This window comes from Anoplophora glabripennis, unplaced genomic scaffold (assembly GCF_000390285.2).
Source record: "Anoplophora glabripennis isolate ALB-LARVAE unplaced genomic scaffold, Agla_2.0 scaffold595, whole genome shotgun sequence".
Taxonomy (NCBI): domain Eukaryota; kingdom Metazoa; phylum Arthropoda; class Insecta; order Coleoptera; family Cerambycidae; genus Anoplophora; species Anoplophora glabripennis.
In genome coordinates, this window is record NW_019416673.1 from 43,101 (window position 1) to 66,901 (window position 23,801).

General features: G+C 33.3%; 1 protein-coding gene across 1 annotated transcript in view; it reads right to left on the bottom strand.

Moving 5' to 3' along the window:
* Positions 1-3,698: 3,698 nt before the first annotated feature.
* LOC108912136 overlaps positions 3,699-23,801 on the bottom strand; it is a 101,960-nt gene continuing 81,857 nt past the window's right edge. Inside the window, exons 3-5 of the mRNA XM_023455201.1 lie at positions 22,536-22,703; positions 8,385-8,463; positions 3,699-4,160 (exon numbers count right to left, since the gene is read on the bottom strand). Coding sequence (XP_023310969.1) covers positions 3,733-4,160; positions 8,385-8,463; positions 22,536-22,703 — 675 coding nt within the window. The 3' untranslated portion in view covers positions 3,699-3,732. The remainder of the gene's footprint in view (positions 4,161-8,384; positions 8,464-22,535; positions 22,704-23,801) is intronic.

Consider the following 23,801-nt stretch of genomic DNA (forward strand, 5'->3'; position numbering starts at 1 on the left):
TTCTAACATTTAAAATCCTGCAGTAGTAGTAAATAAAACTGATACCAATACAAATATACTTTATACAGTAATTAACCTTTACAGGAATAATGGCAACCCATATTACTACCTCAACTTCAATTTTTGGCCATTTATTCTCAATTTTACATTAGAACCACGGGTTTTTGCATTTTTTGGGTTACCCTGGGCTACCCTTGAGGTAACGTTACTTCATTTGCCAGAAGGCTCTATCAATTGTTGTAATAATGATGTAATTAACAAAAAAATAAAAACTTTTTTTTGGGAGGAAAAAAATAATTTTTATGAAAAATTTGAGGAATTTTCTTCTGCAAATTTATACTCGGAGATACTTTTGTGTCGCTGATTACGAATCCTAGATAAAAAAAATATAAATTTGCAACTGACAATTGTCAAAAATATGTCGTATTGACGAAGTAACTCGAAATCTTAGAAAATATTGCTGGTAAAAGTTATTTTGACACCGGCGAATCTAAAGTTGACATGAGAAATACCTTTTGACTGTTGACAACTGTCATGTCGATGCTATCAAAATGAGAGAATAGATTACTTTTTCGAGAATGTGATTTCTAAGAAGTGGGGGTACAGACCCCAAGTTGGACACTGAAATTGACTTTTGGGTAATAACAAGACTGAGTAATGTTTCAGGAATGAGGAAATTTAGACCGGTATTTAGATTGAATCGTGTTCAGTGTACTTTGCGGACCAAAATGAAATGCTGGTGATTCTTTCATTATCCAACCATTATTTTCACGATATACAGGTGCCAACATTTAGAAGTCATTTTTTTATTATCTGCTATGTCAAAAACACCTGGGAGTCATCTTTACAAAAAAAATCCATGTTATCATTTTGACATCGACATAACAGCTGTCAACTGCCAAAAGGCATTTCTGATGTCAATTTCGAGATCAGTAACTTCAGAAACCCTTTGGGTATTATTATTTTGACAATATCGATTCCTTCTTATTTTCGGCTGTCGGCACGTCGAAGAAATTCCCACTCCCAAAAATCCTCAGGAATGACTTTCTTGAAAAATCCATTCATTCTGTCATTTTGACAGTGTTTATATGACAGCTGTCAACTATCAAGAGGCACTTTTAATATCAGATTCGGGATCAGCGATGTCAAAAACACCTTTACCAGCAATATTATCCAAGATCTCAAGCCGTTTCGTAAATAAGACATTGTTTGGGCAGCTGTCAACTGTCAAATATAAGGATCCGTGGGGGAAATATCACTGCGTTCTCGTGAAAAATGTGTGCTTCATAGTGTTAAGTATTGTATTGTGTGCTATTTTCTAGTTGCAAATATCGAATTCTCAATTAAAATTATATACATACTCTACTTAAGCGGTTAAATAAATAATACTCCGACAAAATATCGCAAGTGTACACCTAGCCTAAGAGTGCTAACAGAAATTGTGTATTTTGTATTTTTCGACACTGTGCCACTGCTGCATAACATCCAGTCTACCCATCTACAAAATTGTAGCTGCCCCTTTTCAAAAGAATTTGTAATAAACCTTTCAAACGTTACATCGTTACATCTTAATGCATCACTCAAAAAATATAGAACAATCGTCGAGATGGTTCTTTTTCAAGGAAGTAGAGTGATCTGCTGGTCATCTTTTCAGAAGGCAGTCGCCCTATACTGACATACTTAGTGTTGATCCAGTGTTGAGATTAAAACATTCGAAAATTCATTCATTGGTAGTATTATCACAACACAACAATCATTCTGTTGTGAATGATTAAAGACTTAACCAAACAGCCTTTTTGTAAAGAGTATCCATAAGCTTATGGTAGACCAAATGAGTTGTGAATCAGAAGAACTATGTCAAAAAATAAGACACAATCAGTTTCTATGAACATTTTTCTAACAATGTCATTCATTCATATTATTATTGATTGATATTCTCTGGTAAAATATGGATCAAGTTGCATATCTCGTATACAAACAGGAAATTAAACAGAATAACAGCTGGAATCGGACGTACTGGTACGTTAATAAAAATAATACAGGAAAAAGAAATTTTAAGGTAAATTAAGTACAAAAGACTTTGCAACCAACTGTGGACATTAGGAACATTGGAACAAAATATGGCGTAAGTCTGGAAAAATATATGGAGGTAGAAAAGTACAAGGCGGATGGGAAGGAAGAAATAATAAAGAATTGAAGTTATTATATGTATAATAAACCAAACCTTATTGAATCTTAATTAAGAGACAAACTTTGAGATGGTTAGGTTAAGAATGCACATAAATAGTTGCGAAGTTAATACAAAGTAATAAGTATAGGAGGAAAATACGAACATCAAGAACTAGATGGAAACAGGAAGAAATAAATAAGAGAGTAGCATAACAGTAAACCAAATCCTAGGTCTACAGATTTGCAATGTTGTTATATGTAAGTACTTTATAAAGTGAGAAAAAAAAACAAGAAAAGAGAAAATGTTTGATCAGGTGTTTTTTATCACAGTATAGTTACTTTGAGATAAAAATATAGCATCTCATTTGTCAACACTATGTATATTTCTTTAATTTATATAATTTAATGCACGAAATGATTTAGTGAAAACAGAAATCTTTTTCGACTCTATTTGAATTTTTTAAATACAGACTTTTTCTGTAAATTATCTACAATGGATCGTTATTATGTCAAAATAGAGTCCAGTTGGGTTAAATCATAACTGGCTACTGGTAAATGCCACTATGTATACCTTCAGTTTAAAATAACCACAAAAAAAGAAATGAAATTGAAGTAATTAATTTTAAAATTTTTCTCAAGTATAGTCATTGCAGTTATTTTTTTCAACTGAAAAATAGGCATGCATAAACTGAACACTAATCGAATCTAGAAAGGTTTAAGATGTTATGGAATATGGAGTCGATTTCTAGATTCAGTGAAGGGATATTTATAATCCAAATTCTATAGTCCACGCTTGTAAATTTATATTTCTGAATCAGCAAAATTGAGTAAAAGATATCTTTCCAATTCCTACTTGTAGGTATTACCTGAAAATCAATTAAATGACTCTACATGAACTAGTTGATTAGTCCAGGTTCATGTAGTTATTCTAGGACAAATATCCTGCATAGATTCATATTCAGATTCAGCATAACATTTTGACATTGACCCTTCCAAATTTTCAGTCTACATTTTGAAAATGAAGTTGGTTATCTATTTAATGACAACCGGTATACACAAAAGGAATAAGGCTAACGTGAAGACATATTTTCGACACCAGGTGTTGTAACAACCATCCAGAATTCTACCACCCCCCAAGTATTCGAGAATCATGAGCGAAAATCCACAACTTTCTCCTATTAGGGAAAAGTTTGTGGCTAAGGACTTTTATCTGGAGATATTATTTCATAGCATGAAAACGTATACAATCACATGTAACTCCTGCTCTATTTGAGGAGTGATTTTCCAAATTTTGTAGCATTCTTCTTTCTTTTTCTAAAGGATCGTTTTAGGGGATAAAGGTTTAGGAGTAAAAACGTGATTAAGTGGTGCCTTCCTAGCTGAAGGCACAACCAAAAATATATACTTCTACTCTAATGAAAATAAAAAAAATAATGCAATCGTGAGTACTATATTAAAAAAAAAAAGAGTAATTGGATAGAAGAATAACACTACTTGTATCTACGAGTACAATTGATTTATGTCTCGAAATATAAAATTTACTATTATTTTCTGAAATACCTTCTAAATCTCAGAAAATCCTACCTTCTTCATCTTTACATCCTCCACCTTCTCAAACTGCGGCTGGGCCACCATATTCTGCTCGTAAACTGGCATGAACCCCTCGTTCTGCTGCATGTTGTTCTCCATGAGCGGTTGCACCGGGTCAATTATATGTTTCGACTCGAAGATCTCTTCCCCTCCACCGACAGGCTTGCACACCTGGTGCGTATGGAGGGCCTCGTCCGGTGGGACGTTCTCGTTGGAATGCGGGGGCGTCATGGAGATATTGGAGAGCGGCGGCGTCATCGGCAATACCGTGCCGTTCACCGGGTGGAGTGCATGCGGAGTTTGCCGGTGCTTGTCCATCATCATCGGACTGGGTATGCTGAGGGGTGGAGACGGCTGGTGCTGGAAAGGCGGCGGGACCTCTTGAAGCATGTAATGGTTTCCTGTAAAAGATGATACATAGGCGAAGGTCATAAAAAACAGAAAAAGTCCACGTTGTAACTTCAGAGGTTCGTTCTTTAGATCGTTTTAGAAACTTGAGAGAAAAAACTTGAATGAACGGAAAATCTAACCACTGATTTCCGAAATATAAGGTAATGGAATTTAAACACATTACTTAAATTTCTCTGAATATGGGTGACGCAGATCGACGAAACGACGGCTAAAGACTTAATTTAAAATAAAAATTCTGTGTATTGGTTTACAAACATTGTGACATTGTCACTAAATCTCCGATGAAAATTTTGGCAACTAACTAATAGAATAAATGTATACAGGGTGTCTGGAAAGATCATATAAAAAATGAGATATACAGGAGAGATCAAAATAGTTGTAGTACTTCATAAATAAATTTTTCCTATCGGGATTCGTTGTGGAGTTATGAAAAACAAATAATTCCAAGTACCTATAACTTACCATAACAACAATGAAATTTGGGCAATGAAAGTAACTCTGGTAATGTTCGTTTCCAAGTTGAAACTGATATTCAATATGCCTGGATTATGCAGGAGAAGACGAAATTAACCATTTAAATTTATACATCTTTGACAGCGTTGCCAAGTTTGCCACTTTGTTAAAAAAAAAGGTATACCGTATATCAATCGATATCTTGTACCGTTTTTGAGAAAATCGAATTTTTTTAATAACATACATTTAGGCCCGGTACTTTGAGTCTCGGTTAAGGACTTGATTAACTAATCAGGCGATTAGACAGTGAATATACTATTATAAAATAAATCAGTTTATGTACAGTATAATCGTGTGATTACTTGATCAAGGTTTAACAGAGACTCAAAGTACTGGGCCTTATTGTTAGACCAGTGATTAAGCCTTCAAAAATGGTAAAAAGTGAAAAAAAAAACCCATTGGAAAAGGAAGAGAATATAACAGAAATGAAAGGAAAAATAATTTACGGGCGATCTGAGGTCGGGAAGGGGAAGGGGGTGAGTTTTTAAGGGTAAAAAGCGGTTTCCCTTGATTTCCGGAAAAACTACAAGTCTTATGGAAAAAAGTTAAATGGCAAAGTTGTAGGTAATAAAAAGATCTACAACTTTTGTATTTACACTTTTTTCACATAACCTCAAAATTTATGTGAAAAATTCAAATTTTTGGTTTTTTATTTTTCTTTTACAAAAAATTTTTTTTTCACGAAATTTGGTGAAAACTTACCTATTTATGTCCCAAACACGCTGTAATTTTTTTGTTTGAAATATTTATTTTTTCACCTTATTTTTACTTAATATCGAAAAAGCACCCTAATTTTCAATCGAAAATTCTCACGTCAAAATATCTGCTTTTTTAAAAACGTCGATGGGCTTTTTCTTCGTTGAAATCTCTACTTTCTGATGGTGTAAAAAAATATATACATTACTATGGTAAGTTTTCTCAGGAAATGCAAACAAACGAAAAAAACTAGAATCCGAAAATTTTTTTCTAATCATTATGTACAATTTTGAGAATAGAACAACATTGTTACAGGGCATATTACCAGCTTCAAACTTGGCTGGGTAACGAATTGACAGCAACAGATTGGGGCTGGAAGCAACATCAACGTGGCAGAGATTTCAACATATCTCAAAACTAATTTCAGTGATTTTTATCGGCGTATTCCTTTTGTACCTTTCTATTATGTTTATTTTATTGTTTTTTCTAACATACGTAAAAATTATAAATTACTCTTCAAGATAATAGACTAAACTAGATTTTTTTCTTTTAAAGCGTATTAATTTTGACTGCACATCTCTTTTAATATGAAGATTTAAAGATTTCCACGGTTTGTTTATACCATCAAAATTCATTAAGCGCGACTTTCGGTCCAATTGGAAGAATAAAAAAAATGCATGACTTTTAGAACTTGGGGCCAAACAAACGTTGATCGATTTTAGTACAAAGGTCCCCCCTCCACCATCCACTGCCCTACATACGCCCCAATAAGCGACACACATTCAACTACTGTGACAGGTAGTAATGGCAGAAAAATGTAATTTTACACATACCTAGGGCCCCCATTCATCATAGTAAAGTTAATCGAAAAATTACTTCAGTTCAACATAGTTTCAGGAAAGATAGATCCATTACAACTATTGCTTCTATACTTGATTCAAAATCTGTTTGTTGCTTAAGATGTTTACAATCAGGCTGATCTATACCGATGTCAGTAATGCATTTGATAAAATTCATTACGGTATTATGCTCAATATACTGGATATGACTAGCATCTCTGATAATAATCGGCTTAGTCTATTAAATTTTACCTTTCTGAATATATTGCTACGTCTGTTGTCCATGGTTCCCGTCTCGGACCTTTACTGTTTCTCATTTTTATAAATTACATCGTTAACTTCATTGACAATAACTGCCTTCTATATGCTGACAGTCTCAAGTTATTTTCAAAAATTAATTCTCCTTAAGATACAATTACACTGCAAACTTGACTTGACAAAGTTAATACATGATAAACAATTAATTGCGTTCCATAAGTAAATTCTACGCTATGGCCTACATTAGGACATCTAATCCATTACATTTTGATTGACAGTTCAAGATTAGCAAGAGTTAACCGAAATAAAAGGGTTGCTGAAGTGAGAGACTTAAGTGTAGTGTTTGACTCGCAAATAACATTTTCTCATCACATTAATAATGTACTAGATGAATGTTCCAAATGCTACAAGTAGTGAGACACAAACTGTACAAGATGTGATAAGAATTACAATCCCTAATAAACAAAAAGGATGCCATCAGGCCCAATAATCTTTCACGTCTGATATCTACCTCAACGAAATACAAAACGCGGGTACCTATTCAAACTGTTAAAAGTTAACTTTATTTGCAGCCATATTATCATCATCGCCTAAGGATGAACCGCTAAAAAAGATAGCAATAGTATTCAATATAACGCATCTGATTTGTGATGATGGTTCAATAGTACGAACAAAATTGTTATAAAACGCATTAATCTGCATTTTAATGTTTGTTCTAACAGATTTAAATCCCAATCCCTTATGCATAAGCTCACAAACATCATCTTTTTTATATTTGCACCAAAATTTGTGTTACGTTAAACCATCGGCTGTATTTAGGAGTAAGAGTTCAATTTCTCATAGAACATTTCACATAGGACATCATTATGCATTTTTTAGATAGTTTAAATCGTTCAGATCACATCCAGTTTTACCACCACTGGTGTCGCTTATATCTGTCAACCGAAGATTTCACGTAATCCTACAGGAAAAATTCTAAGGGGGTGAGATCACAGGATCTTGGTAGCCAGTTGACGTTTACTTTTCCCGAAATAACCCGCCCAGAAAACTGTTATGGCAATAAATCAATTGTCTGCCGTCTTCTTGAAAAAAGAAACATTGTCTATATCTATCAGTTTAGGCCGAAGATAATCTGTTAAAAAAATAAGGGCCGATCAGGCCTTGACCCAAGAACTACCCCAAACGGTGATCTCCCGAGGCAAAAGAGGCGCCTCTTGAAATCATTAAGGATTTATCAACCTAAATTCTGCAACTATGTTTATTTGAAATTCCATTGAGCCAGAAATGCGCTCCATCGGAAAAAATGTGGATAGAGTTCCAATTACTCGGGAGACCTGTTCGCAAAAATTCGATGTAGATGATGATTAACTGGTTTCAGATCTTAATTAGGTAATTAGGACTCTATAGGCCTTTAAATGAAGATAGGGATGAAAATTTGACACGTCTGAGAAAGACCAAGTATCCCAATTTCCAAGTGGAAACGACGGTAAATAGAGAGGTTCGGATCATCTCTTATACTCTGGCTTTCAGATGTTGACTTATCTCCAACACAGCCCGTTTGTCGAAATTTTTCAATTAAATAATGAGTAGACCTTTCAGTGAGAAACGTTTGGCTAACAGAACACCTGCTGTGATGGTAAATTGGGATAAATTCTACGCGCTGTTGATTTGTTTATAACTTGCCGCATTGTATTAAATACAGTGGTCAACGTTTGACATTGACTTTTCATTGTCACCATAACATTTTAAAATTCTGGCACGGCTATTGAACCCTATATTATGTGCAAACTGCGTTCTGTGTTAGGTATTTGTCTTGACGAGGGAAATGAGCCCTAAACGTTAGCCACGTCATTATTATACCCTGTATTTAATAAAAAAAGGAATTAAGAATGATAATTAGTAACGTACCTGAAGACCTGGGCCTCATGTCGTCCTGAAAGTTGTGCCACATCTCTGTCTGCTGCTGCAATTGAGCGAGCGGATTCGGCTGAAACAGAACGACTATGGATGCACATGTAAATCTAAATTTGTTAAGTCGTTTGCGAACAATAACTATCGCTTTTTATCGCATTCGAAATAACACGGAGTATAAATCATAAAATATAATATACGTAATTTAATATACATTTAATTGCCTTTACAAATCCCAACCACTTGTTGCTTCTGGGAGACCAAACGGGACACCGCACCATAGCAAACAAGAAAGCAGAGAAATAATTTTAGTGTAATACCCGTAAATGTATAATTCCGAAGGCGGTTTGTTTTTCCTCTTCACGGAAAACAATTATTTCTGTTCTGGTGTAGGTGTAAAGCAAACATAATGTTAGTTATACCATTTTAATAAAATATCTGTTCGTGTCGGTGTTACTTTGTCGTAATAGTATATACGAAATTACGGGTACACTTCAGCTGTGGTGTGTACGTTAGTTTATTTCAATATAATTTCTTATCCACAAAATAAATAAAACTTAGTAAGATTCTCTCTAAAATTAGTTTATACGTAAATTTTACAAAGCACTTAAATTTGGGATATCAAGAACTTTTCCATTAACAAACAACAACAACAACAACAAAATGACGAAACAGATTGCACAACTTTCTGGAGATCATATCTGAACGTATATACGATTCAAACAAATTATGTTCCCCATTATGTCGAATTATTTTATTGGGTGTTGAAGAATAAATTAATTATTAGGAGCAAACCTGTTTGTGAATCGCAAACTGTGAAAACTCAGGAAATATTACTTAAATTTTAAAACAATAGTCCAGGAAATAATACTACTTTGATGCGACTTTTTGTTTCGGCAAGCTGAATTTATCACTATAGATGCTAAATATTGTGTACAATAACATATTAGTTTCCACAGTCATAAAAATGGGGGAAGATTGTTTACAGGGTGGTTAATTGTATAATTTTTACGTAAATTCACGTTTTTTGCTTATAACCTTTTTTTCCGTTCATTTCCACGAGAAAACAGTAGTGTACTTTTTTTCGTCTTCAAAAGATCTACAAAACTAGCCCTCGAGCGTCAAAAAATGTTGATTAGATCAAAAGTTATAAACAGAAGAAGTTTATTTATGACTTTTAAATTAAACATTTATAAACTACGTCATTATTACCAGAAAGTTTTGGCATCGCCTCTTCTCTTTCCTTATCACTGTCTAATAACTCACACGAAATCTGGAATCAGTAAGTTGAATAGTTTACAAGTTATGGCCTTACAAACAAATTAACTAATTATTATTAGTCTGGACGTTCCCCAGGATCTTCCACAATCGCACTGATTTTTTTCTTGGTAGATTTCATAATAATACAATAAAATCTATCATCATTTTTTTTTAATTTCAAATTTGCTACCAGGAATTTTTTTTATTTTTTGCCTTAGTTGCAAAATGAAATATACGACGCACGAGAGTGATATAGTTAAATATTATTACATATTCGGAAAGCTTATCAAAAGAACTTTACGTTGAAAAAAAATCGTCAAGATTCGTTGAAAAACAACGGAGTTACAGACTGTCAAATAAATTATTTTCAAGCGAATTTCCCTTATTTAACGGCAGGACTATGAATATTATCGTTATTTTCTTCGGACTCGCTGTCGTTCGATTCCCCCACCCTTCCGCCGCGCCACGGCTAGCCGAAAATCAAGCGACCCACTGACTTTTGACAATATTTCTTATGCACTTAACATACTTCCACAAATAAAATATTTTTACCTGGGAAAGTACTCGGGTTGCCGGTTATGACAGTATTTTTTTGGCCGCTACCAACCTAATTTGTTTAACAATAGGCCGTCAACTATGACAATCTGCAACTCCGTTGTTTTTCAATATTCCCCCCATTTTTATGACTGTGAAAACTAATATGTTATTGTACAAAATATTTAGCATCCATAATAATAAATTCAGCTTGCCGAAACAAAAAGTCGCGAAATGGTCATTTCCCACCTAAAATATTTATAAAGTTTTTAGGAAATGTAAGGAATAAATGGACTTTGGCACATACGCTATTTTGTTAGACGAAATTATGTTTTCAATTTGGAGATATTTTATGTACAGGGTGATTGATTTTGGATAGTTTATAGGGCACAGCCAAAACGGTGATAGAAACAAAAAATTTGATATCGATATCCCGTCTTCTTCTTTTGAGTTTACTTTGCTGGTACCAAAAGATCTTGGCTAACTTGATTAGTTTTATATACAGTTTTTTTTTTTTGAAAAATCACACATTTTCATTAACCCCTCTATCTCCGTTGTCATTAAATTTAGAAGAAAAAAGTTTGAACATAAGTTGTTCTATTTATTATGAGGAAGCCATTGGCGTACTCATAAACATACGATTTTTTAAATAGAACACCCTGTATTTAGCCATCCCGCCAAATTGCAATTTGTATATATTTTCAGCAATACAACTGTTACAACTTCGCTTCTCACTACATGGATCTCGGAAACGGCAAGAGCTACGCAGCAGCTTAAATGGGGGTAAAGTTGCGTAATCAGGGGACCAACATTATGCCTCTAAAAAATCAAGGCTAACATGATTAGTTTTCGAAATATTTGAAAAAAAAAACAAATTTTGGAAATCCGTTTTTGTTTAATTTCAGCCTTGTTTGAGGTGATTGAAAAAAGAACAACACTTTCTCATGGCCACTTTTTGCCCTCTATCGAATGGCATCATCAATTTTTGTATGTAACGTTTCGTCTTTCCAGGACCGTCATCAACTTCATTTTTTTAAACATGACCTTAGAAATTGTATTACATTTTTTGCAAGCCTTCATGACCCCCAATACTGTATTGCCTCAGCCCGAACCAGATTCAGACGTTTTGTCTCGAAAAATTCATCTTCAGTGTATTCGTTCCAAATGTATCTAAATTTTTTATTTATATTTCTTTGTTTATTGAATTATAGGGGATACCCGGAATAGATTCTAGCTATTTCCGCCTTGTCAATTGGCCTTCTTGTTAATGAAATGAATAAATATGAACAGAACATAATATAAATTCTTAGAAACGATAAAATTTTGAAACGACAGTCGAAAGTGTTAACGATATGACTAGATTAATATGAACTGTATATCAATATGATCAGTTAAGGTATTATTTTAATTTAGATATATTTGCATACCAGAATTTTTGATATCAAAAAATATTTCCTATTTAGATGCTCATCATTTTTTTCTACATAGAAAGCTAAAAAAAGATAATTACAATTTTGTGCAAATATCCCCGTAAAGGATTACCCACAAACCTTCTATCCCACAGTAGCTTATCTCTTTTGTTTTTGTTCTTAGGAAGAAACGAGTATATAACCTCTAAAGCATGCTTTTTTGGGATTACAATGATATAGATCTATATCCAATAGTATATAGTAATTACGGTACCAAGGGTGCTGTATGGATAATATTTCTCTGGTCCGAAGGATGTACATCGATCGAGGGCATTGTTATCCTATAACAATCATGGTGCCTTATGTTTAACGTCTTACTAGTTTGTCATTTAATGCGAAAAGTTTGTTACATAGAGCTGGTGTGACGCACGTTTGACATTCGGTGTTTATTAACGTTAACAAACGTTTACTTATAGTGTCGATGTAATTTCAAACTTAGAAATTTTAAACTATAGCACAATATTGAAAACTATGATCTATGAACTGTGAAGAAGAATTAAATTATATGCTATATCACAGACAATGTAGCTTATCGATATTGTCTGTGGCTATAAGTATACAGGGTGTCTTTGAATGGAGTAGCATAAATGATACCAGTGAATCTACATTTCAAAAGGACACGATCTGCAAAAAAATCGCCTTAGTAAAATGTTCACCCCTGAAGAGATATGGGCCATCAAAGTTTCCAAAAAAATTATGAAAATTGGCTGTAATTTGAAAACCGAACGAGGTACAAATAACAAATTTTTTACAGGTTGTTTACTAATACAGATGCGAGTTTTCAACTATTTTTCGAAAATTTTAACCCCTCGAAAGGGGTTGAAATAACCACCCCTCAAGCCATTTTTTGCCATAACTTTTATATTTCGTAAAAACTCGATATCCAAAAATACGCATTAGATAAACTGGTTCTTTTAGAAACTTTTACCTCTCTAGCAATTTTCCTTTAAAACTTTTCGTTTATTAATAAAAAAATAAAATGTATTACCATTCACCTCACACCGTATATGATTGCAATCAATCAAAGAAAAACTAAGTGTGCTGCTGTCATGCCAGTTGTCACAATTAACTCTTCTGTAAGTTGTCACTGTTATCAGCTAAATACTTTTTGGGTGTAAATTAACAAGAATTATGCCAAATTTTACTAATGATGAATATGTGGACATGCTACAAGTGTTTTTTTCTACGATCGTGCAAAATTTACTACTTATTGCACTACCTACTGTGCCAAAAGTTTAACTTTTTTTACAGTAGTACAAAAAAAATATTGATTACAAGTTTAATCTAAGCATATCCATAAGTACCTAACGTCTGACATTGACAATTTGCGCAATTAATTTCCAGTTGTCAGTTAAAATTTTAATATTATGTAAAATACTGTTAAATAAAATTTGAAATAAAAACAATCGTAGAAAAAATGTTGCGTGCAACATGTGCAAAAAGCATATTTGTTGCACTTAACATGATTGCAGCTCTCAACTTCGTCTCGAGCTGCAAACTTCATGCATCGTACAACAAATACACACTCTTTACAGTAGTTGCACAAATAACTGTTTGAATGTCGCAGAAACTTTTATTAAATAGAAGTACAATGAAAACGAAACTAAGAAATAATTTATTATCAAAAAGAGAAAAAACAAAAAACTTAGTTAAAGGACATTTTCAAAATAATTGCCATTTCTTTCTAAACACAACCTAACACGTTTATCAAAGTTGTTACGGACTCGAGCAAAAATTATGGGATTGTTGCGAATCTCATCAGCCGCCGCGAATATTCTTTCCTGTAGCTCTTCAACACTGTCAACTGGGGTCGCATAAACAATACTTTTTATATGTCCCCAAAAGAAAAAATCCATGGGCGTTAGATCGGGAGAACGTGCAGGCCAAGAGATAGGTGCCTCATTGCCGCGACCTATCCAACGATTCGGGTAATTTAAATTAAGCCACCGCCTAACTACTACAGTGCTGTGAGCAGGAGCCCCGTCATGCATGTACCACATGGCCTGACGTACATTTAATGGTACTTCCTCCAGAAGTGGTGGTAGATGCTCATTTAAGAACTGCAAATATTCAACAGCACCAAGTCGATGAGGTAAAACAAAAGGGCCGACAAGCACATTTTCTACAATTCCTGCCCAAATGTTTAAACTAAAATTATGTTGAAATGTTGTCATAGATACTTCGTGAGGATTTTCATGAGCCCAGGAATGAAGATTGTGCATATTGGTTAAACCATGTCTTTGAAAAGTTGCTTCATCTGTGAAAAGTATCTTTGAGGCAAAATTCAAATTATTTCTTAGAATATTAAGATACGATTCGCAAAAAACAACTCGCTTATGCATGTCTGGTTCAAGTAGAGCTTGAACTGGCCGGTGGTGAAAAGGATATAATAAATTATCATGGACAATATTCCAAACAACACTATGGGACACATTTAAGTGCATTGCTGTTTTTCTCGTACTAGTCTGACGATTTTCGTCAAACTCTTCAAGTACTGCATCCTCAAGATAAATAGTACGAACAGTAGGTCTTCGGCCGGTACCCTCAATATGCGGCTGTATTTTTCCAGTTTCCCGAAGTCTTCGTTCTACCGCCGAAAAAGTTTGTCTGTGGGGAACTTGACGATTTGGATATCTCTCATTATACGCTCTTGTTGCCGCAGCACAGTTTTTGCGACATTCAAAATACACTTGTAGCATGTCCACATATTCATCATTAGTAAAATTTGGCATAATTCTTGTTAATTTACACCCAAAAAGTATTTAGCTGATAACAGTGACAACTTACAGAAGAGTTAATTGTGACAACTGGCATGACAGCAGCACACTTAGTTTTTCTTTGATTGATTGCAATCATATACGGTGTGAGGTGAATGGTAATACATTTTATTTTTTTATTAATAAACGAAAAGTTTTAAAGGAAAATTGCTAGAGAGGTAAAAGTTTCTAAAAGAACCAGTTTATCTAATGCGTATTTTTGGATATCGAGTTTTTACGAAATATAAAAGTTATGGCAAAAAATGGCTTGAGGGGTGGTTATTTCAACCCCTTTCGAGGGGTTAAAATTTTCGAAAAATAGTTGAAAACTCGCATCTGTATTAGTAAACAACCTGTAAAAAATTTGTTATTTGCACCTCGTTCGGTTACAGGCAATTTTCATAATTTTTTTGGAAACTGATGGCCTATATCTCTTCAGGGGTGAACATTTTACGAAGGCGATTTTTTGTAGATCGTGTTCTTTTGAAATGTAGATTCACTGGTATCATTTATGCTACTCCATTCAAAAACACCCAGTATAAAAAGCGACAATCGCCACTCAATATGAACTTTAGTAATTAGTTTGGCATATTAAAAACCAGCTATAAGGATAATGAGTATAATTCTCGGATAAGTTTTATGTTTACTTCATTGCAATCAAATAATTAGCTATTTTATGGAGAAGAAACGTTTAAGAATGTCTATACTTATACCAGGTGTCTGCAAAAGATTGTGATATCTCGAAGCTGGAGATACTGGTGGCGAAAATAAGTCGATTTAGCCAAATATTCCTTATGCAAATGTTGCTGGTTTCAAAGATACATGGCGTTCAATGTTTGAATTTTATGTTTTTTTTTTAATTATCACAGGAATAGGGCTTAACTGACGCCCAATACAAGCAACGCCAAAATTAGTTAAAAATTCTTATTTGCCATGTCGAAAACATAATAGTACCAAATTTTTTGTTCATACTCTGGCAGTTTTCAAAATTATTGAGAAATTTCAAAATAAAATTCAAACAATGAATGCCATATATCTTTGAAACCAGCAACATTTGCGTAAGGCATATGGACTTATTTTGTTCACCAGTGCTATGTAATCAGTGATTTGGTCTTTCCAGTTAATTTCCTTCTATATAGAAAGGTAAAAAAATATAAGAGGGGGTTGGGCAATATCTCCAGCTTCAATATTGACCAACCTTTCGCAGACGCCATGTATATTGTTCATTAAGTTGATAAACTATTGTTATTACATATTTAAAATCTAAATATAAATGCTGCCAACATAAGAGCTTGTTTGCATGACAGCGAAGAACATTTGCCAATATCAAGAGTATAACAAATTTTTTATAAAATGTTGACTACAAATGATTGTACTGAAAAATATATACCTACAGTTTAATTATTGTTGTTACTATTACAAAATAAATCACTAAACTCTTGAAAACAAAGTTGTAAATAACAGATAAATTAAACCAAATAGCAGACAATTACTTTAAGATCAAGACGTCAAAATTACATGAAGCAATTTCAGTAATAAAATACACATTTGAAGGTGTGAGAGATAACCGACAATATGCACGAAATTTCCTATTTTCATTTCACCCTCGTTATTATAGATATCGAATTCCAGGTTTACACGAATACCCCTGAAAGGGGTGTATCGCATATTTCAAGTCGCCCCAAATTTAACTTCCAAAGTTCCGTTTCAATAATTACAAAGCGGATTCTAATAGATCACCCGGAACTGCGTTGTTTTGTCACAAAGTTAATTGGACAAAAATGAAACCGGCGACACGAACGACATTTTTACGTTGATTTAAAGCGTAATTTTCACTCCTTTAGATAACGTACAAATGAAAAGTTAATTTAAAACGGGTGTGACATTTTTTAATTAAGTACGTTATGGGTGATTACTATGTTCTTTTAATTCATTTAATAAAGTGTGCATGGCGTGTTTTAAATCATGATGAATTGGAAACGAATTAAAAACGATTTACAGAAACGTAATGAGGATATTCCACTGGATTAAATCAGTATCAGACCGTAATTTTGTTCTACACAGTCAAGATTTATCGTCCACAATTAGGGTTACTTACAAAAAAAATCGCCAAATAAAATTTATCAATTTGTGTAATACTTTTATTTTGACGTCTATAACGTTATTTCCGTTTAGTTAGAAACGTGTTATCGAAGTCGCTGAAAAATTATATGCCGAGTCGGTAATACAGTGTGTTCACGGATTGAGTGCACGTGGGGTGTAAATGACAAACATTTTTCGAGTTGAAATTTGAGCTTCTGGGCTTCATCTCTGCTTGGCCTGAAACTAAGAAGTTGAAAAAAATTAGTTCAATTAATTAATGCACAGGGTGTTTTATGATGAATTTCCCAAAATTGTCAAGGGTAAAGTACATTTGTTTTTAAAAATATCAAAAATATTTACTTATTAAAGTTATTGAGAACTAAAAGTTATGACAGACTGTCAATTTGCAATTTGATGGTCAATTTCTTGGGAGGTGGATTGAGCGAAATGGCCCAATTCATTGGTCTACTAGAAGTCCTGATTTAACTCTAATTTATGGGGATATCTCAAGCAGAAAGTCTATGGGTCTCCGTTGAATAACGATTTATTTGTATTGAAACGAAGAATAAAAGATACAATTAATGCCCTCCCCAATTCGAAACGACTACACAGAATTTACCAAGCGCGCTGAGCGATGTGTAATAGTTGGTGACAGCACATTTGAATAACCATTATATTATTTGTTTACTTATTTTTATTATATTAGTTACGTTTTTTTCTCTAATAAATAATTAGGAATTTGTACTTTGTGGTAATGAAAAATAAAAAAGAAACAGTTTCCGATCAAATTGAAAATTGATAATCTGTCATAACTTTTAGTTCTCAATAACTTTCTTAAGTAAATATTTTTGATATTTTTAAAAACAAAGGTACTTTACTCCTGACAATTTTTGAAAATTCATCGTAAAAACCTGTACATTAATTAATTGAACTAAGTTTTTCAACTTCCTAGTTTAAGGCCAAGCAGAGATGATGCTCAAAAGTTCAAATTTCAACTTAATTTTTTTTTGTCATTTACACCCTACATGCACTCAATCTGTGGACACACTGTATGTATGGAAACGGTCGATTATCTCCTAAAGTAAGGTAACTATCAAAAAATCATAAGATACAAGTCGGCTTTTTTAAAATCTATTACAATAAAGAAAAATTACGAATGACGAAACAAAATTGCTTCTTTAATGGAATACCCTGTATATTGTTACATATTTCAATTTTTCTCGAAATTCTAAACAAATTTCATATAGTACATCACATACCTACCTAAACTTAACTGTTTTCGAGATATCGAACTTTAAAAATCAATTTCTTATAAATTATACAAAAATATTTTATTTAGTTTATAGTCCATCAAGTTACCTTTGAAAGTTAGTGTCTATCTCCATAACAATGCCGCGTCGTTCTTTAAATGTGCCATTTTTACAAGAAAATTATTCATACTAACATATTTTTGGAACGTATTGTCAAAGATAATCACTATTAGACAAACGAACAACGAGGCGTTGTTATGGAACTAGAAACTTTCAAAGGTAACTTGATGGACTATAAACTTAATAGAATAAAATATTTTTGTATAATTTATAAGAAAATGATTTTCAAAGTTCGATAGATCGAAAACGGTTAAGTTTAAGTACATGATGAAATATGAATTTTGTTTAGAATTTCGAGAAGAATTGAAATATCCATTAAAGAAAAAGCAACTATGTTTCGTCATGATTTTTTGACTGAGGTCACCACTGAAAATGCAGATAGTGAGGAAACGTTCGGAAGCTTTGGATGCGACTAGTTACAGAAGCCACTGGAGTTCGCCCGAGAACAACAAAGATTCCTGAATGAGGTTATGGAAGTGCAATACAAGTCTTTAACCACCGGCTACCGCGTATAACGCAGCACCATAAATTTTTGTAACACAGGAGCATAACAGTATCAAAAATATTCACAAACCAATGATTGCATCATGTAGAGTTGAAGTTGCATCGTATTTTAATGTAAAATATTGATTAAAATAGTTCCGTTGTGATCCTAAATCCGTTGAAGACTACCAAAAAAAAGGAATGCCTTCAGTAGCGGTCAATGTTCACAGTGAAAATGAAGTTTTGTTGAAGATCATCTTTTGAAACTGCTAAAACATTAAATATATGTGAAACAAATGATTCGTAGTAACGTCAAAATGACATTGTGATCAAACAAATTTGACGAAAATTACGTAATTGATCAAAAATGTTCTGGTTTGCGTCTCAAAATGTCCTGTTGGAATGAACGAAAAATGAAACAAAACTTATACAAAAAAAATCAAAACTGATACAACTAGTTACAATTGCTCTGTTTTCTTTTAGAAATGTGTCGAAAGCCCTATAAAACTAGATTTTTTTCCCGTATCTTAATGAAACACGGTAAATTAACTTAACAACGAGGTGGTGCCGTTAATTTCTATCGCAAACGATAAATCAGACAGGCTTTAAAAATAACGCCATATATCACACGTACCGAAACGAACGATCAATACCAAAAGCAATATCGTGCAAAATGTGCAGCACCTGCATATAATTGGAGTGCAGATTTTAATATCCAAACAGTACTAATTTATAATTTAGCTCACCAATGAATTGAAAATACTGTGTGAATCCGGTGATTGATGATTTAATATACAATATGTATGTTTTTCTTTGTGTTTATATATTATTCATCAGCACATAGATCTTCCGAGATTTAAAGAAAATATATTTGAATATACCATCTACAATGCTTTGTTGCAATGAGGGTATTAAAAGTTAAAGATAAAATAAAATTTATTTGGAATTGCAAAAAAAGATGCTGAGTGGTAACATTAATAATATTTTATTTAATTCAAAGATAATTATCGGAATTAAACTTCATTTGCAAAGCTCTGAATACATGGCCTCCTCGTAGCTCGTCTCTACATATGTAAAGTGTTTACAGTGGTGGTCATGGTTACCGTCGCGCAGTAGGAGTGGGAGTAACGGATATTTACTACGCAGTTTGGGCTCTGTTTNAGATAATTATTATAATTATTAATTAATGCCCTCCCCATTCAAGAAATTCGAAACGACTACACAGCATTTACCAAGCGCGCTGAGCGATGTGTAATAGTTGGTGGCAGCACATTTGCATAACCATTCTATTACTTGTTTACTTATTTTTATTATATTAGTTACGTTTTTCTCTAATAAATAATTAGGAATTTGTACTTTGTGGTAATGAAAAATAAAAAAGAAACAGAGTTGGCCGATCAAATTGAAAATTGACAATCTGTCATAACTTTTAGTTCTCAATAACTTTCTTAAGTAAATATTTTTTACTTTACTCCTGACAATTTTTGAAAATTCATCGTAAAAACACCTGTACATTAATTAATTGTACTAAGTTTTTCAACTTCCTAGTTTAGGCCAAGCAGAGATAATGCCCAAAAGCTCAAATTTCAACTTAAAAATGTTTTGTCACCCTACATGCACTCAATCTTTGGACACACTGTATGTATGGAAACGGTCGATTATCTCCTAAAGTAGGATAGCTATCAAAAAATCATAAGATACAAGTAGTCTTTTTTAAAATCTATTACAATAAAGAAAAATTACGAATGACGAAACAAAGTTGCTTCTTTGATGGAATACCTTGTATATTGTTACATATTTCAATTTTTCACGAAATTCTAAACAAATTTCATATAGTACATCACATACCTACCTAAACTTAACTGTTTTCGAGATATCGAACTTTAAAAATCAATTTCTTATAAATTATACAAAAATATTTTATTTAGTTTATAGTCCATCAAGTTACCTTTGAAAGTTAGTGTCTATCTCCATAACAATGCCGCGTCGTTCTTTAAATGTGCCATTTTTACAAGAAAATTATTCATACTAACATATTTTTGGAACGTATTGTCAAAGATAATCACTATTAGACAAACGAACAACGAGGCGTTGTTATGGAACTAGAAACTTTCAAAGGTAACTTGATGGACTATAAACTTAATAGAATAAAATATTTTTGTATAATTTATAAGAAAATGATTTTCAAAGTTCGATAGATCGAAAACGGTTAAGTTTAAGTACATGATGAAATATGAATTTTGTTTAGAATTTCGAGAAGAATTGAAATATCCATTAAAGAAAAAGCAACTATGTTTCGTCATGATTTTTTGACTGAGGTCACCACTGAAAATGCAGATAGTGAGGAAACGTTCGGAAGCTTTGGATGCGACTAGTTACAGAAGCCACTGGAGTTCGCCCGAGAACAACAAAGATTCCTGAATGAGGTTATGGAAGTGCAATACAAGTCTTTAACCACCGGCTACCGCGTATAACGCAGCACCATAAATTTTTGTAACACAGGAGCATAACAGTATCAAAAATATTCACAAACCAATGATTGCATCATGTAGAGTTGAAGTTGCATCGTATTTTAATGTAAAATATTGATTAAAATAGTTCCGTTGTGATCCTAAATCCGTTGAAGACTACCAAAAAAAAGGAATGCCTTCAGTAGCGGTCAATGTTCACAGTGAAAATGAAGTTTTGTTGAAGATCATCTTTTGAAACTGCTAAAACATTAAATATATGTGAAACAAATGATTCGTAGTAACGTCAAAATGACATTGTGATCAAACAAATTTGACGAAAATTACGTAATTGATCAAAAATGTTCTGGTTTGCGTCTCAAAATGTCCTGTTGGAATGAACGAAAAATGAAACAAAACTTATACAAAAAAAATCAAAACTGATACAACTAGTTACAATTGCTCTGTTTTCTTTTAGAAATGTGTCGAAAGCCCTATAAAACTAGATTTTTTTCCCGTATCTTAATGAAACACGGTAAATTAACTTAACAACGAGGTGGTGCCGTTAATTTCTATCGCAAACGATAAATCAGACAGGCTTTAAAAATAACGCCATATATCACACGTACCGAAACGAACGATCAATACCAAAAGCAATATCGTGCAAAATGTGCAGCACCTGCATATAATTGGAGTGCAGATTTTAATATCCAAACAGTACTAATTTATAATTTAGCTCACCAATGAATTGAAAATACTGTGTGAATCCGGTGATTGATGATTTAATATACAATATGTATGTTTTTCTTTGTGTTTATATATTATTCATCAGCACATAGATCTTCCGAGATTTAAAGAAAATATATTTGAATATACCATCTACAATGCTTTGTTGCAATGAGGGTATTAAAAGTTAAAGATAAAATAAAATTTATTTGGAATTGCAAAAAAAGATGCTGAGTGGTAACATTAATAATATTTTATTTCATTCAAAGATAATTATCGGAATTAAACTTCATTTGCAAAGCTCTGAATACATGGCCTCCTCGTAGCTCGCCTCTACATATGTAAAGTGTTTACAGTGGTGGTCATGGTTACCGTCGCGCAGTAGGGAACGACGGAGTGGGAGTAGCGGATATTTACTACGCAGTTTGGGCTCTGTTTAGTCCGACCATAACCAAATAATAGTTATTCACCGCTTTTTTCTTAATAAACGTAATTTGTTCATATGTGTAAAATGTTGTTACTTACAAATTGTTTCTTGTGGGTTTTTAAAAAAATTGTAAAAGTTTAAATTGATGTGAGAAGTACCAAACTTTAATAAAAAAGTAATTGAAAAGTTTATTTCGGACAAAAACAGAAGAATGGACTTTCATTTTAAAAAATGATGTTGGGTAGATGTTTCCGATATTTCAATAGTACTTAAAATAAAACTACCCAATTATATTTGATTTTTTTTGATACTTTGTACCTAAATTTTTCCGCGCTGCCTGGTAAGGAAGTCAAGAGCCACCACTGAAAATAGGAATCACCGAAACCAAGACTTTCATTACTTTTTAAGTGTAACAGTAAGTTGGTGTTATCACCAATCTAATATACCAAATGTTGGCAAAATAAAACAAGAAGAACATCCCGTAAATTTCCATTAGGAATGATAAATCGGGGTGTCTAAAAATAGTGCCATATTTCGCATGCATCGAAACAGAGGATCGATATCTGAAGCAACAACGTGCAAAATGTGCCGCACCTGCATGTAGTTGGTATGCACCGAGCCGGTTGGAGGCGGCAAGGGTGACTCCAGTTTGCTGTAGCCGGCGCTCATCGGTGGCATAAATTGGTTGCTTCCGGTTCCGCTAGAAATCGGGAAACACACGGGAGAATCCAGGGCCCCGCGCATGCCCGCTGCCATGGGTGACTGCAACAAAAATCCAATGTCTACGTTATGTGTGGAATTTCTCTTTGAAAATCTGCATACATTATAGACACAAAAAAAACAGGCATCGATATGCAGTACACGTAAAAATATATCGATAAAATGTATTACTACTTTCAGTACCTAATTGTTACTTGATTACCGTTCTTAGTAAAGGAAATTATTTTGCCTGAAGTTATTTTCTTTTGTATAGTTTTCGTTTTCTTCTTTATTTATTGGGTATTTTGTCGCTTGTGAAAAAAATCCCTTTCGTCAAAAGAGTCGGACAAAATAGTTTTACCTTAACAAAATTTCCCACTGAAAAAAAGCATAGAAATACAAAATACACATCACTACACAGGGTGTTCTCTTTTTAAACGTACTAACGTTAACAGTTGGTAGAGAAATTGATTCTGAACAAAAAAGTTCATATGGACACAGGTCACAAATCGCTTCCTAACCTAGATACAGGGTGTCGAATTTAATTTTCTTTACCTGTTTACTGTGAAATGTAAAAAATCAGCAAGTAATAACGAAACCAAATTAGGTATGTCTTGTGGCGTAATGTTCTTTGAAAATTACCTACAAACTATTCACTACAACCAGTGCCCCTTTTTTAAACAGAATTTCTATGACTATGGATTTTTTTGAAATTTTATGACATTTTTCAAATCGCTGATATATTTTAAACGACATAAATAACTGTCAGTGCCGTTATCACATTGTAAGTAAAATGGATAGGCATAGGAGGTTCTGTATCATGACTTCATTGGTCACCCGACATTAATCCCCTTGATTATGTTGCTAAAATCTAGACCAGTTTTTTTCGGTTCGAAGGAAACGACCCACGCCAAAACAGACTAGATTTCCGAAATCTACGCGTCCACATCGGTCTAGAAACGAAATTTGAACGGAATCCAGAAAAAAAAATTTATTTCAGTTTCGCTCGATTTTCCGGACTCTCGGTTGAAAAAATCGTACAATCCGAACAAAAAAAGGTACGGCATCGCGGTTTGAGCCATTCGATAGATCCGTCCTTCTAATATTAGGAAAAAAATCACCGTTCCCGAGAACGACCCGCAAAATTTTTTACGACGAGAA